This window comes from Lissotriton vulgaris, unplaced genomic scaffold, assembly GCF_964263255.1.
Source record: "Lissotriton vulgaris unplaced genomic scaffold, aLisVul1.2 SCAFFOLD_485, whole genome shotgun sequence".
In the NCBI taxonomy this organism is placed as follows: Eukaryota; Metazoa; Chordata; class Amphibia; order Caudata; family Salamandridae; genus Lissotriton; species Lissotriton vulgaris.
This window is the reverse complement of record NW_028244829.1, coordinates 1,120,140-1,136,364: the sequence shown is the minus strand read 5'-3', so window position 1 is coordinate 1,136,364 and position 16,225 is coordinate 1,120,140. Positions and strand designations below refer to the sequence as shown.

General features: G+C 44.4%; 1 protein-coding gene across 3 annotated transcripts in view; it reads right to left on the bottom strand.

Annotated features, from left to right (window-relative positions):
* LOC147666710 (actin-related protein 3B-like) overlaps positions 1 to 16,225 on the bottom strand; it is a 605,074-nt gene that overhangs the window by 93,684 nt on the left and 495,165 nt on the right. For all 3 annotated transcript variants that reach the window (XM_086948942.1, XM_086948944.1, XM_086948943.1), the window contains one exon: positions 3,512 to 3,604. In XM_086948942.1, coding sequence (XP_086805068.1) covers positions 3,512 to 3,604 — 93 coding nt within the window. The remainder of the gene's footprint in view (positions 1 to 3,511; positions 3,605 to 16,225) is intronic.

The window sequence follows — 16,225 nt, the reverse complement described above, 5'->3', positions numbered from 1 at the left end:
GTGCGAAGAATGTTTTTACGTCCAATATTTTTAAAGTATAAGGTGAACACACGATCGGAGGCTGTTGTTCTCCTTACAGAAATGTCGTTTTTAGATATTACAATTGCGTTGGGAAAATTTTTAAAAGCAACAAGAGAAGCCGTAACATAGGCATTCCAAGGAAGTTGAGAAATTTTAAGACACTAAGATTTAAAATATGGAAAATGTTAATGTAATGTTTTAATGGTTTTAAATGTGTACAGAATGTTAAAATGAACTATGATGTAAAATGTTCTATTGCTAAGTGGATCCATGGCCTTGTGTATGGTTTATAGACTATTGTCTAAATAAACTTTGTTTTACTACTAAAAAAGAGTTGAGCAGGGAGTTGTGGTTGACTGTATCAAAGGCAGCCGAGAGGTCGTGGAGAATAAGTAGGCAGGATTCACCATTGTCAAGGGAAGCGTGAATGTAGTTGATTATATTTAGCATGGTGGTTTCCGTGCTGCAGACTTTTCTGAGGCCCGATTGCAAGAGATCAAGAAGGTTGAAGTTGTTAATGTGTTTATCTAATTGAAGCAGAGCACATTTTTCCAGGGCTTTGGAACAAAGAGGTAGGTTAGAGAAAGGGCAGAGGTTGTTGAGGTCATTAGAGTCTGAGGTGGTATTTTTAGGGAGAGGCATCATTTGACCAAGCTGAAGAGAGTCCGGGACACAACCTGTGAAGAATGAGGTGTTGATGATGTTGGTCCAGTAACGGGCAATGATGTGGTTGAGATTCTGGATAAGACTGGGGGGTATAGGGTCTTTGGTGTGTGAGGACGGTTTAAGTTTGTTTATGAGGTTAGAGACTTCGAGTTCAGTCACGGGGAGGAAATTAGACCAAGGTGCATAGTTTTTTAGTTGCTGAGGGGGAAAGCTGGGATCTGGAGGGGTAGTAGCGAGAGGGGGAGTGGAAGGGTAAGGAGACAGAGTTAATACAGGAGGATCAATAAGTGTATTGTCAGCGACAAGAGGGGAATTGGGTGTGATCTCAGATGGAAGGAGTGCTCGATTTTTGCAATTTTATCCGAGAAGTTTGGTAATTTCCTCATATTTATTTGTTGAGGTAGTAAGTTTAGGGGGGGCTGTGGATGTTTGGTTGCAAACAATTTTAAATAATTCTCTGGGTCTGTTTTTTGCCCGATCGAGTTGCATTTGGAAAAAGGAGGCCTTTTCTTTGAAGATGTGTTTTTTATAAGATGATCTAGCAGCTCTGAGACAGGCAAGATGGGCGGCAGACGGGTGTTGTCTCCAAGATCTTTCAGTCCATCTAAGTGAACGCCATTAGTCATTGAGATCAGAGTTAAACCAAGTTTTAGATGGAATGGTTCTTTGTTTTTTTAGTTTGGGAGGGGCTAGGAGATCTATGACCTCACTGGTGGTCTTGTTGAAGAGTTTGGTGAGCTCATTTGCGTCTTGGGATAGAGGGGTAAGAAGAAGTTGAGCTTGTAGTTTAAACTCCAGTTCGCCAGGAGGGATTTGGTTGAGGTTTTTTGTCCATTTCAAGGGTGGGTGGTTTTTAATAGGAGGGGGAGGGGAGTAGATTCGATCTTGAACAGGATGAGGTGATGGTCAGACCACTCAATGGGAAGGATGCTGGAGATGGTAGCCAGGTCATTATTGGATATGGTGGCATTGAGAGTAGCACCTTTGGCGTGGGTGGGCGAGTGACAAAGTTGAACAAGGCCATTTATTTCTAGAAGATTGAAGAGATGGGTGACTGTGAGGTCAGCAGTATTGTTCCAGTGGATGTTAAAGTCTCTAAGGAAGATGTTTTTCGAGTTGGAGAGAGAGGATTGAGAAAGAAGGTTGGATAGTTCCTCAACGAAGGGAAGTGGATCACCCGTAGGGTGGTAGATGTTAGGTAGGCGAATTGGGGTGGAAACCTGAATAATGACTTTGGCGCTAAGGTATTCGAAGGTTAAGTGTTCGGCGTTTTTAACACAGGAGAGTTGCACTTCATTTTTGTAAACAATAGCTAGGCCACCACCAATTCTATCTGTTCTGTCTTTCCTAATTACTTGAGTGGCAGCAAAATCAACTCAAATGGGCATGCAACCTTGCACACCGCATGGTGCCAATTGTGGTGATTTACAGCGCTTCTCGTACTACAGTGCTAAATTACAGCACAAACAGCGTATTTTCTGCCCATTGGCGGAATTCCATAGAATCTCGCAGAGTAGTGGATCATAACAGCAAATAGTATGGCTGGTTGTATAATGCTTATTTCAGTGAGTTGCTTCCTGCTGCTAATGCAGGAGCTCCTAAAAGCTTATACCATGTCTAATTGTGCTATTGAATATAGAGGCTGAGAATATCGAGATGCAAGAATATTGTGGACAAAAGCTCAAGACCAAAAAAACCTGTGGATTAAGATATAGAAAATCTATACCTACTGTTTGATATTTTGAATTAGATATTTTATCCTGGATATTTGAGTACATCCATATTTTATCTTCAATATTTATGGGCCATACCACCGTGGCTGTTTGCATAGTGCCCACAGGATTCTTTTGCAGTCCTGTGTGAACTCCAGACATACAATATAGCTAATGTAAGATTGCCTCTCTCAAGGTAAGCTCCATTCACCTCTTGACAAGTTTATATGCTCTATATTCATTATGGTTTAATTTGAATGGTACAGACCACTCCAAAGATAGTTGTAATCTGCATGGATAACAGCACCTTTTTTCTCACTTTTCTGGCACACCCTTGCACATATGCAGTTACATGCTTGCTGCGGCATGTTTTAAGCAGTCTCTACCCTTGCACATCACAGCAATACTTCCCACATTGGCCACTCTGCACACAAACACTTTCTAACCATCCTTGCATTCGCATCTAACAAGGGAGCCTGCTATCTCATTCATTTTCAATTCAATTGATAACAGAGCATAGTGGCAAAACATGATTGGAGGACTACTGTGGTACTCACAAATGACATCAAACACTGCCCAAGACTGACAAGCTATCTTCTATCTAAATCGCTCAAAGGGAATATAATGCTACCACTTCACAAATGCGGTTAGGTGCCTCACCAAAAGAATGGCACTATACATAAATGCGACTATAGTACAATGCAATACAAATATAATAGAGCGAGTGATTTAAATGATGCAACCCCTGTAACAGATTTGCTAATGTGTTCTTGTATTTTAAAAAATTAATCAAATAATATATAAAATAGAATTGCGCAATAATTTCCTGTTGCCACTCGACTGGGGTATGTATAGTTTTGTAGATTTCAATATTTTTGGACTACTATGCTACAGTCTACACAAAGCCGCCCTTCAGATTCAGAAACATAAAATGTACCAATCTCAAACAAGACTGCAGCCGACCCATGCAAAAAATGGACCCTACATTTGTTAACTGGAATTTTTTTCCTTTTTTCATATTTTAAAGTGAAAATTAAGGCTTGCGAAATGTAGGGGCAACAGTATATTCTTTAGTTGTTTTTCTACGAAATTCTGCCCAGTGTGGGTCTTACCTTGTACAGTGGTCGGCGAACATCAATTGGACAACTTTGGATCACATCATCAACAATATCTGATATCGGCTGCATAAAATCAGGGTTGGCAAACTGGAAGAGAGAGAAATACAAGCAATCATTTTGACGTGAACATCCGGAAGCAAAAGCATCACAAATGTTCATGTGCATGGAATTATTGTTTGAGAAACAGGGCACACTACTCTGTGTTTCAATCGCCCAAATCGTTGTATTAGAAGACAATCAAATGTGATGTTGTCTCAATCAGCTTGCCAAATTCAGTTAGAGCTGCAAGATTACCTTGGCAAGCAGAAGACGCGTCCTCCTTGCTCGGATTGCAGCACAGAGCCAGGAAGGTAATGGGCCAGAATATAATAATGGAAAACTGGCAAAATATCAATCCAAGCAAACTTACTGCACACTGACAGTGTGAGTTGCCATCTTTTTTCATCATAGTGCTCCTGCATATAAAGATAATATGAAAGACATTGATGTACAGCCTATTAGGATGAAAGTGTCAGCGTCTAGGAACATTTGTACGCTCATGGGCCAAATGAACATTTCCCCTAATGTGAAGAGAATATGCAGTGAACTGAAACACCTCCAGTATTGGACCGTCCATTTTAGCTTTAACCTCCTATTTGGCACACCAGTGTTTAGTTTGAGCCATTAGTTGCCAGTGGGTCCCACCAGTACTATTTTTTGGGGGACCGGCACTTATTTTTCATCATCAGAGCTTAACCAAAAGCAAGAGAGGAAAAAACACACAAAGGGAAAAAAAGGAGGAGAAAGACAGAAAAACTGTGAAAGTGGGAGAAAGCAGGAACCTGAAAGAGTGAGAAAAATGGACAGGGAGTAACTGGTAGTGGATTAAAGCGGCATACAGTGGATTCAAGGCTATGCAGCCTTGGTGTTCAGTGAGTCAATATTTAATAGCACAGGCAGAGGGCTTCTGAGCAGAGATTTGGTCACCAGCACTCATTCTTTTACAAATTAAGGCCCTAATTTATGAGGGTTTGCGCCGCTGGTGCATCACTTTTTTGTGATGCTGCGGTGGTCTAAGCAATGTGCCACACTTTGCCCAATTTACAAAGTGATTTTTTTAAAGCACTGCGCTACATTATACCTATGTCAGGTATAGTGTACGGAGGGTGCGCATTCCCATGTCAAAAAAAGCCTTGTAGAAGTGGCGCAGTGAAATCTATGAGATTTCACAGCCACTCATACGACTTCCCTCCGTAACAATCCAGCTTCAAGCAGGCGTAAGGAGTGACACAGGGTCTTTTACATGGGAACCACCCCATGTTTAATGACATAGTGCTGGAGTTGCAGCTTATTCAGTCTGGCGACACACTCCAGCAATGCACCATTACTGCACCACCAGTTTCGTGAGGATTTCTAATGTATATGTGCAATCCTGGTGACATGGAACGAAATAGTGTAAATACAGCACATCCATGGTGTCGCAAGGATGGCACAAGGAGAAGTGTTGCATCACTGTTTTTCCCCAGTGATGCAATTCTTTCCATAAATGAGGCCCTAAGTACTGTTAAACACACTAGAAATATGCAGAAACAGCGGTCTCTCCACTGAGACGTCCTGCAACATTATAAGAGACTACTTAGGCCAGAGGAAGGCATGGTTAGGTCATGAGAGTAGCTGGAAGGGGAAAAATAGGAGTTGTCCTTGCCAGCAGCTGGATTCAACGAGATCCTAGAAACAAGATGGCTGCACTTGGCCTGCTCCCCAGCCTTCTATTTCTTTATTTAGAAAATGAACAGTGGATGCTGTCTAATTCGTGTAATACTTTTTTGAGACGAAAGAATTATTCTATTTTTTGAAGATAAAAAATGTTTAGGAGGAGAGCCTCTAACAAATCATCTGCAAGATTAAGGTGCTTATTTTCTCATCAGACTTTTATTTTTCCCCTAAACAAAGTATAGACCATTCTCCGTTAAAGTTTTGGCTGGTAATGATTCACAGTTGTTATTCTCTGGAAGGGCGTTTATTTTGAATATACTCTTTGGCTACCATCCATAATTCCTTGATCAGATACGTTTTTGATATTGTATCAACCAGCATGAATTCGGCTAAAAAATGAAAATGTTCTAATTTGTAGCATGACCTTGCCAGCGTTTCAAAATTCTTATTTACTTTGGGCATCAGAGAATACTGAATAGCTGAAGCAAATAATTTTAGAGTGTGCTTGTTTCAGCCAAAATCAACTTGCCCTCTTTCGCCCGAACACTCACTCTGATTTCTTCCTCTTAGGTCTTGCTGATGACCTGAACTTCTGCTGAAAAAAAATGGGGTGCCATGCAGAGATAAACGATGAGCATTTTGTGTTCCCTTTTAAAATGTCAAACCTTGCTTCTTGATGGTATCAAGCATTTACTAGTTCAGTTCCAGTAAAGCCTCGCGCAATCACGTCACAGGCACGTGAAGAACTAACGGCTAGCAGATTAGCGATCACTCGGCCAGGTTAAAGGAATTAGGCCAGCGAGTCCAGATCAGCAGAAAACAACGGAAACTGCTGCTAGCAGCGCCACATATAATAAACTCAATAGGAAGTCACTCGTATTTGATATCGACAGAAGGTTAATAAGCTCTGCATTCCAGGGGCGGCTCGTCCGCTATGGAGGAGGAGCATCGCCCCACTTCTTTCAAGCAGTGCAGAAGCAAAAAACATAAAATAATAACTTTAAGTTAATATCATTTTATGTTTGGCTGCTTTGCAGGTGGGCGGGCCACCATGTTCAGCGAGCAGGGCAAGGAAGGAGTGGTGTGCCCACTCCTAAAAGTGTGCAGTGACTGCTTGGTCCGGTCTCCTGGGCCGCCCAAACCAGTCATGCGCACTTTCCCACTTGCTGCATTACAGCCTGCATGGAGAACATGCCCACCCCTTCAGTCCCTTCACAATGCTGCAATTCCAGCGTTGTGTTTGGCTTACAGGAGGGGGCCTGGATGCCTGCATCCTGTTCCTGAAATAAGAAGCAGGAGAGCAGGAGCAGCGACAAGCATCCAGGCAGCAGCAAGGTAAGTGATTTAAAAAAATTTCTCTCCCTCCGGCAATCATGACCCCCTGCACGACTCCCCTCGACCCTCCCTGCCCGGCCCCCTACCTGCGAGTCATGCCAGCCGCTGCTTTCTTTTTCCCTAAGCGCTGCTCTCCCTGTGGTTCTCCATTCACCATCAATGTTGGTAAAGTAAAAATTCTCTGCCTGCTCCTTCCTTCTTCTGTGATGTCCTTCATCCTTGTTTGCCAAGTTTGTTACAATTAATACAGGATTAGGTTTAACTCAGGTTTATTCTTATAAGAAGCAGAGAGGTACAGCCACCTCAAAGTACTATAGGAGTCTGCCTAACCGTCACCTAGAGATTAAGCACACACCTCATACAATTCTCTCACCCATCACCACACAATCCACATTTCACCCATCCTCAGTATTCTATTTTAAAGTATCCTTGGCTTAACATCCAGGCCAAGCAATTTGTTTACAGAGATTATTCTTCCACAGTACAAAATAAATTATGAAAAGAAGGCTAAGCACATGTAAGGCAGAGTCGGATTGGGAACTAAGGGGCCGATTAGGATTGCGGAGGGGCCGATTAGGATTGCGGAGAATCCGCATCCTCCGGGCCGGCGGAAGCCACCGCCGGGCCGGAGGATGCGGATTCACGGCTGCGGTGATTGCAAAGACCCCCCACCAGATTAGGATGGCAGGGGGGTCATCTGCAGACGTGAAGACCGTCCGCTGCTTTTCCGCCGTGGTCCCGCAGCGGAAAAGCTCTAATATGGTGGCGGTGTCTATCAACACCGCCATCCATATTAGGATTCATGCGGAAACATGCTTTTCCACGGTGGGTTTTCCGTCGTGGAAAAGCATGTGGTCTTTGGTGTATGGGGGCCCGTTGCGTGCCCCCAGGGTGTCGGGGGGTGGGTGGTGCACATGGGGGTACCTATGGTACCCCCGAGCATTTACATGCACAAAGCGGCAGGCACCACGCGGTGCCTGCCGCTTTGTGCATGTAAATGTTAAACATTAATTTTTAACCTTGCGGCGGGTGCTGCTTCAAGCAGCACCCACCGCCAGGTTAATGGAACAGGATGTGACCGCCAGGGTTGCGGTCACATCCTAATTTGCATGGAGGGACCGCCGCTGCCCATGCGGACGGTCCCTCTTCCTCGGGGTTGGCGGACGGACGCAGGTCAGTTCGCCATCCTAATGACCCCCATAATTAGGCCCGGGCACTGAAAGAACAACTGGCCCACATTTGTGGATAATGGCCTTTCATGAAACGTTGCTTAGTATCAGGAGTAATTTTGGGAGATGAATTAAGCTTTCTAAACTCATGGGGTCAGTAACATTGGCCATAGGCACACAACAAGACACACCATTATTTCACTGCATCTCGCCCACAGGTCTCCTCATCTGATCTTCAGGCCTATACATATCTCTACTTTGGGTGGATGAATGTGTTAGTCTCCTATTGGTCCCTTAGTCTGTGATCCCCACACCAAAGATCCCTGAAAATCCTGTATTATATCAGTCCATGAGTCAGAGAACCATCCACATCCTTTTTGCCTGGAGGTTTTTCTTCACCGTCAAGGAACCTGGGGTCTTCCTCTTTTGGTTGTCACTCAAGAGCCTCTCTGCAAGCGATGTCCTTGAGGATTGCACACAACTTCGTATTTGATGTCTTTTGTATTGTGGGTAGAGATTTGATCAGAATATGGAAAAGTTGCTGCAATTCACTCCAAATGCCTTTCTTTCTCTCTGTCTCTATTCCCCTTTCATACTTGCTGGTTGCATCTCTCTCGTTCTCCCTATCACTTTTTGCCCCTCTCTAATTTTTCCTTGTTCTCTCTTACTCTACTTCTTTTTCTCTCCTTTTTGTCTCTCATTCTACCTATGGGCTCCACTCAGTCTCTCACATTTTCCCTCTCTCTTTTCGTATCTTTCTCACTGTCTACAATCCCCCTCTGTCTCCAACTCCTGACTCCCCTGTGGGCTCTTTCTTCAGTTATTTGTATACCTCTCAGGACCTTATTCCTTCTGTCATTTTGTATCACTGATTAAAGTTTTATTTGATTTCTCTGTCTTGAACACCTTTCCTTTTTCTCCTGTCTTGCTCTCTCCTGTCTGCCTCTTTCACGTCCCACTACCCCTTGAATGTCTTTGTAGTGTACTTAAGGGTAGATTTAACACTTGTTCATGCAGTGCAGGGCAGCAGCCGTAAATGCTGCGCTGCGCTAAAAGGATAGAGGAGAAGAGCACTAAATGTACTGAAATATGGCATTTTCCTCCCCCATCCCTAACGCCAGCGCTGAAATTAGCTGTTGTGCACCACAGAGACACCTTTGAGCTAATGTCAAGGGTGTCTCTGTGAGTCTAGCATAGGTTTGTACCCCTTCCAGTACAAAATACTTTGCATAGACTGACTTAAACCATTTTCCATCGTTGCATGTGTGCTGTACAGTCCAGCACACATACAAAGTTGGAAAAGGAAGGAGAAATGAAAGCATTTCTCCTTTCTTGCGCCTACTGCAAAAGGGCACAGTTTTCTGACGCTAAACCCTGTCTACTTTATTTAGTGAATTGGGTTTAGCATGAGAAACCTTGGGTGGGTGCATGGGAAGGCCAATGCTCCATCCATGGTATGCCTCCTTGGTGCTAAGTATTGCAAAGCAGCGCTATGTGCTGCTTTGTGTTACTTGTACAATGTTTCCAGTGCTAAACAAGTTGTGTAACTTTTGTGATGCAAACATGGTGTAAAATGTTAGTAAATATCCCTCTTAATGTTATATTATTATGTGTCCTCTTTATTGCTTTGCTGCAGGCTAACAAAAAGTCTTCATGTGCCTGGAGGCAGAATTTAAACCAAAGGAGAACCCACAGATGGAATTTCCTTTACCATTCCTTTGATGAAGCAAATTCCACTGGTGGATTGTAATCTACATTTAGCACTACCTTCTGGAATGCCAATAACCTCTAAACTAAGCCCTAGACTGAGGGAGATAATTAGGATAGTGCATAGGAGTAGTAATCACCCTACCTTTTTTCTCGTAGCCCAGGAAATGTTTGACACACTCATCTGCTTTCTTCTCTCCATCATTTCCTTCGCCATTCACTTTTTTGGTAGTTTCATGTAGCGCACACTCTACTAAAAGGTTTTGAAGTGCTTTACATGCACACATTCATTTTTTTAGGCACTGGGATCTTTAGTGATATGTCCAGAATTACAGAATGTTGAGCCGACGCTGAGACTCAAACCTGGTTCCCAAGTTCCAAAGTTGACAGCGCTGGCCATTATGCCACATCGTCTACCACTTTCCTGCCTCCATCTTTATCACTTTTGCTATCCAGCTTTCTCTCTATCTTTAACAATTTCTGCCCATCTCTCCACAATGTTATCAGTACTTCCCCCTCACTCCAACAATGTGTCTGCATATCTAGCACTCTTATCCTCTCGCCTCTACCTTTCCTTTTTCCTAACATGATTTCCTGTTCCCATATTTTGTCATTCTTCTCCACTCTGCTGTCTCACTTTTCTTTTTGCCTCTCTCCACATTGCTCTCCTCGCTCAGTGCATTTTGTTACTGTTCTGCATGTCTATACTCCCTTCCCTTTGCTATTTTTACCACAAGTTATCATTTTTCAAAGGAATGTTTACAAGAAAATCATTATTTTCTGTTCTCAAAAACATGTTTCTTTTTGCTGATTTTGCTGCTTGCATTAATTTTTATTTTCATTTAGTGGTGAACCAGAGTCCCCCCCCCCCAGATACCAAGGTGGCAGACGGCTGCTGCTGGAAACAAAAGTAGAGCCTTTTAGATGGGCATCACGCTTAATCAGTATCCCTGCACAGCCCCTTTCACTCACCCCAGGTAGCATTAGTGCTTGCTGTGACGTTCAAAAAGAGGTCAGCCACTCCCAATGGCCTCATTGTCATGCTGAGAGTCTCACCCGAGCATGCCGGCACTTTGCCAGGGCCGGTTTTATTTCACAGTCCAGCGCTAAGTAGGCCCTGTACAACAAACATTGTATCTACCTGGCAAACCCAAAGAATGAGAGGGGGGCTAGAGATGGATTTGGTTTTGTTCATTTCCTAATTTGTGTTGGGTCTGTGCAGTGCTCAGCCCAGGAAATGTAACAGATGTGGGGTGAGCACAAGAACGCCTTGCAAGGAAGTAAGTAGGGAGCAGCAGAGGAAGTTCTCTGTTACTCTTTAAACTGTCCTGACCAGGACTTGCATGGCAAGAGGACAAATGCAATGTGTCACGAACTTAGAAGGGGTGTAGCTGATATCTCTTTTAACAGTCAGACCAACAGAATATTGTGCCATTGATTTGAAAATGTGTGCCATAAAAAGGAAGTTTTCCAGGACACATTTATTTATTGCACCGTTTGTGCTACAAATCTACTGGTAGTGATGTATGAGTTTTTCATCTTTGTCAGACAGCTCTCTCAAAAGATAATTCACCAGTTTCCCCAACTACTTACAATAGGCACATTTACTTAGCATTCAGTCTCTTACCCTTCTCCTGTAGAAATGAAGGATTTGGGATGAAAGTCTTCTACATAGCTTGGATACGTTGAGCCACCCTGATTTTCCCATTGTTTTCTATCAGTCATGTTTTTTGATTTCAGTAAACACAATATTCATGCAAGTACACTGGAAATGCTCCATATTTTTTCTTGCTATTTGTCATCCAAGTGGCTTCCGGGCATGTACCAGTACTATTGACCAGGTGTCCTGATTCATCTTATTATACTGGAAGACGGTGGTTCTGGGCAAAGGCAGTTTGTACGCCGCCTTTGTCGACCTCAAGTCAGCATTTGACCTCTCCCTCGTAGCAAATTATGGGCAGTACTGCAAGAGATGGGGATGTCTCCTGAACTGCTAACCCTTATTGCTAGACTTCATGAGGGCAATTATTCCCAAATTTGTTGGGGCTCACAGGGTAACGTTACAAATCCCTTTCCCATCAAGAAAGGTGTACGCCAAGGTTGCGTTATGGCACCTACACTATTTTCTCAGTTTATTAACAGGATTGCAAAACTGCTGGAGTTTACCCCTACTGATGCCCCAGTTCTGGCAGGTGTAAAAATTCCTATTTTAATGTTCGTGGACAACACGTTAATTATCTCGAAAATGCAGAGTGGTCTACAGCAAGCTCTGCTACTTTTTGAAGAGATCTCTTTTGCACTGGCTTGGAAATTAACGTGTCTAAAACAAAATGTATGTCTTTTAACCCACATAGAGCATTCAGAGGAGCCATATTGTTGAATAAAAGTCCCTTGGAACAAGTTAATGCCTTTACATATTTGGGGATTATTATGCAGAAGGACTTGGGGTGGAATTGACAGCTCGACATGGCCATGTTGAAACCCTGGCAACTATCTGGACATCGCGCTCACTAACTCTATCCAAGAAAGCCATACACCAAGCAACACTGGAGAAGAGTGCCTCCGACCGTCTTCCCCCGACTCCACACCTCAGAAAATCGAAGAATCTGCAATCAACGATCTTGGAGACAAGGGCCACAACTAAATCCCCCCTACCTGACCTTAAGATGGCGCCCACAGTGAGACAGCGAAGATAAAAATAGCCTTGCAAATCCGAAACCGTGCTGTTCATTGGGAAGTGGAGCCCCCACCTGTCCTCCCCTGACGTCATGTACAACAGGAACAGTTAAAACACCGTAACCGACCCGAAATCGCGGAGACCCGGACCGCGACCGACTCTCCCACAACTATTCCCCCATGCTTGACCTCAAGATGGCACCCTCAGTGGGACATTGAACATAAAATTGCCTGGCAAAACGGAGATAGTGCTCTCCACTGGGGAACGGAGCCTCCAACTATCCTCCCCGACACAAGGATACCCTGAAACACTTGCCCACAATCACACCGGGTGGTAGGTGATAACGAGGTAAACCCTTGATACTCACCGACCTGGGTCAAAGTGTAATTGCAGAAAAGTGGTCGGCTGTATAACATTTCATTAAACAAACTTGGCAATGAATGCTTAAAGTGGTACACAAAATCAAAGAAATTTTGAGAGACTGAATTTAATTCAGCTGTATGCAATAATATCAATTTCATTTGTATATGATAAATTTCTCATTTCATCACATACAGAGTTATTACTAACACAGTTCATCTATTCACATTCATAGACGCCTTTCTTTAATTCAACAACTGAGTGATATCCGCATTTATTTTCCTAGGTGCTCCCTTTTCTTTGTCCCTTTATCTATTCCAATCACACTCCACCCCATCTGGCTTAACCTTTTTCTTTGACACCCACGGAGCACTTTATTAAGTGATTACTAGATGAACTGTGTTAGTAATAACTCTGTATGTGATGAAATGAGAAATGTATCATATGTGAATGAAATTGATATTATTGCATACAGCTGAATTAAATTCAGTCTCTCAAAATTTCTTTGATTTTGTGTACCACTTTAAGCATTTATTGCCAAGTTTGTTTAATGAAATGTTATACAGCCGACCACTTTTCTGCAATTACACAATCACACCGGGGACAGACTCAGACACAGGGAACAGCCCCCCTGGAATCACTATCGTCCCCTCCCTCCTCAAAACAACTCCTTCCTCTTGTCCTAAAAAGACTGGAGCAACGAGAACCGCTACCTGGATACACAGATCCTAGCTCCGAGCGAATCCCAAAAATCTCAGGTAAGCCCCCCCCCCCCTCCTGTCACTAGATCGACATTACCGGAACTCTTAACTCCTTAGTCCACCCCTCTCCTCTTCTCAAACTCCCAGCTGCTCCCATCCTCTAACACTCCCTTCCCTTCCTCACCCCCAACCTTCGACAAGTCCACCGAGCTGTTAGACTTACCCACCTACAGTAATAAGCGGACCCTTTTCACTCCTCGCCCACCTCCTACACATAGCCCATAGCCATTCCTACCACCCAACGGGTCACTAGATTTCATCCACCTCCACATAGATCTCCCACTCGAGCACCCCAACCCAAATGCCTTCCACCATGACAACAGACTCCAACCCCCTCTCCTCTCCCCTCATTGGACCAAACTCCTTCTCATTCACCCCCCCAACCTCACACATAATGCCAAAAAATCCCTCAAACACAAACTGATCAGACAATTCCCCGAATCCCTCTTTGCGGATGTCTACCACTGTCCCTCGAAAGGTCAAATAAAAATGGACCTCATCTTCCAACAAAAACAAGCAAGACCAGGCTATTGGATCTCCAACCTGAAAGAAAAATGCCAAATCTCCAAAACCACTAAGACGATCCATGGCTGCAAACTCTCATTCTACCCCCCGAATCTCCTGCCCCATTACGGGTTCACTTCAGTGACCATATACTCCAATGGCACAGTCCTGATACAAGCCAACAACGCCAATCTGGAGGCCTTTGACATCCTATTTCCTTCTCTACACACCAACTCTATCACGCTTTATGACCACCAGCCCCCAACACTGAACACCCCTCCGACACCACCACCCGGGAACACAGTCACCCCTGTGCAATCATTAACCCTCCCCAATCCACCCGAAACCAAAGAATTGGCCCCACCCCCCACCACAGCCCAAACTCCAGAATCACCCTTAATGCGGAACACCCTCCAAGTAGCACCTGCTGACCGCAAGAACAGCCTTAAGCCCCTCAATCTCCAATTCCCAATCCATTTCAACCCCCCTCTATTCCCCCCACTCCTCTATCCCAGACCACTACCCAATCTGACCCCACAACTCAATCAGACAACCTCATTAACGCCAAAAGCCATCACAACCATTTGCCCTCTCCCCCTACCTAGGAGACAATCCCAAAAACAACACTCCCCCACTCAGGAAGGATCACACCGCCGCCTCACTCGCATCGAAAACCAAATCGACATTATAATACAAGGCCTGAATCTTATCCTCACCAACCTGTCGACACTCCTTAACCCTCCCCCTAACACCCACCCCTCCACCTTCTCCTACACCCCCACTCACCCCAGAATTACCAAATCATCACTCCCAAATAACACACACTCCCCATCCTCGTCCAAAACCCAGAGTCCATACAGAGCGGAGAAAGCCATACCCTCAGAAGAGGCGCTCGAGCTGGCCGCCTCTTACACAACCCCCACCACCCAATTCTCTCAATCCAACATCCAGGTAATCACCGGTTTCAGAAAGGACCATCTCCTCCCAATACCTCCGAGACCCTCAGCCTCCCGCATCACCATCTCTACCGTACCACTAGAAAAAGACTCCTCTCAGACCAACTGCATGCTCATAAACTGCAGATCGGCCACAAAACACTCTACAGAACTAGCAGAATCCATCCTCAACCACAACATAGACGTAGCCTTCATCACCGAGACCTAGCTAAACGACTCCTCCCCACTTATCCTAGAAACGCTAGTCCCTCCAGGCTTCTCCATCATTAATAAAGATAGGAAGGACCAAAAAAGCGGAGGAGTGGCAATCATCCACAACAACAACTTATCAGTGGTCGAAACCGCAACCTTTAACTACAACTCCTTTGAATGCCTTACTACAAACATTAAGACCACCAACAACAAGCTACTACAATGCCACTTACTATATCATCCCCTGGTAACAACTCCTCGTTCACTGAACAACTATCAGACCTGATCGCCCATTGCTCTCTCACAGAGACCAACAGCCTCATTCTAGGCGATCTCAACCTCCACTGGAACAATGAGAACAGTGCCACAATACAATCCCTAAAGGAACTTCTATATTCCAACAACCTTACCCAACACTGCTCAAAAGAGACCCACAACGAAGGGGCAATCCTGGACGCCATCAACGGCCAACATGATGCAATTTTTATAGACCACATCCTACCGGTAGATTGGTCAGACCATCACCTAATCCTATTCCACCCCTCGCAACGGATCCTGTGCCAACCACCCATCGCAATCTCCCCCACATGGTCCAGGAACCTTTCCCAGATCAATAGAACCGAACTAGAAGAAAGAATAGCCTCCTCCTTACCAATCTCCTCGGAAGGCCTCTCCACTACTGAACTCACCTCACACTACAACACTACCATGTCCGCCATCCTAGATCAATTGGCTCCATGAAGACAGAAAATACCTAGGAACATCCCATCTAGCACCTGGTTTAACAAGGACATCAACGAAGAAAGAAGACATGTCAGAGCCACAGTACGTCAGTGGAGAAAGAACCCATCAGCTGCGAGGAACTCAGAGCAGTAAGAAGAAATTACAAGAAGCACATCAACAGCGAAAAAACTAACTTCTTTCGCAAGGAACTGGACAAAGCCAAGAACAGACCAAGAGAACTATTTGATATCATCAAAAAACAAACATCCAAACCATCTACTATCCATCCCCAACCCTCCAAAACCCTATGTGCCAACTTCGCCACCTTCTTTAACAATAAAATCGCCAAGATCGACCTATCTCTCGATATCAACGCCCATCCGCATGGCAATATCGACCTAATAACAACCGAAACCACCTCTAGAGATCCTGCCACATCCGCTTGATCCTCCTTCGACCACATCCACGAAGCTGAGATCCTCAATCTAATTTAATCCACCAAACCCTGATCACACAACCTTGATCCAATCCCCTCCCAAATGGCCAAAGACCTGAAGTTCACCCTTGCTCCACTCTGGTGTGAAATCATCAACAGCTCCTTAAAAACTGGGACCATCCCTGACTGCCTC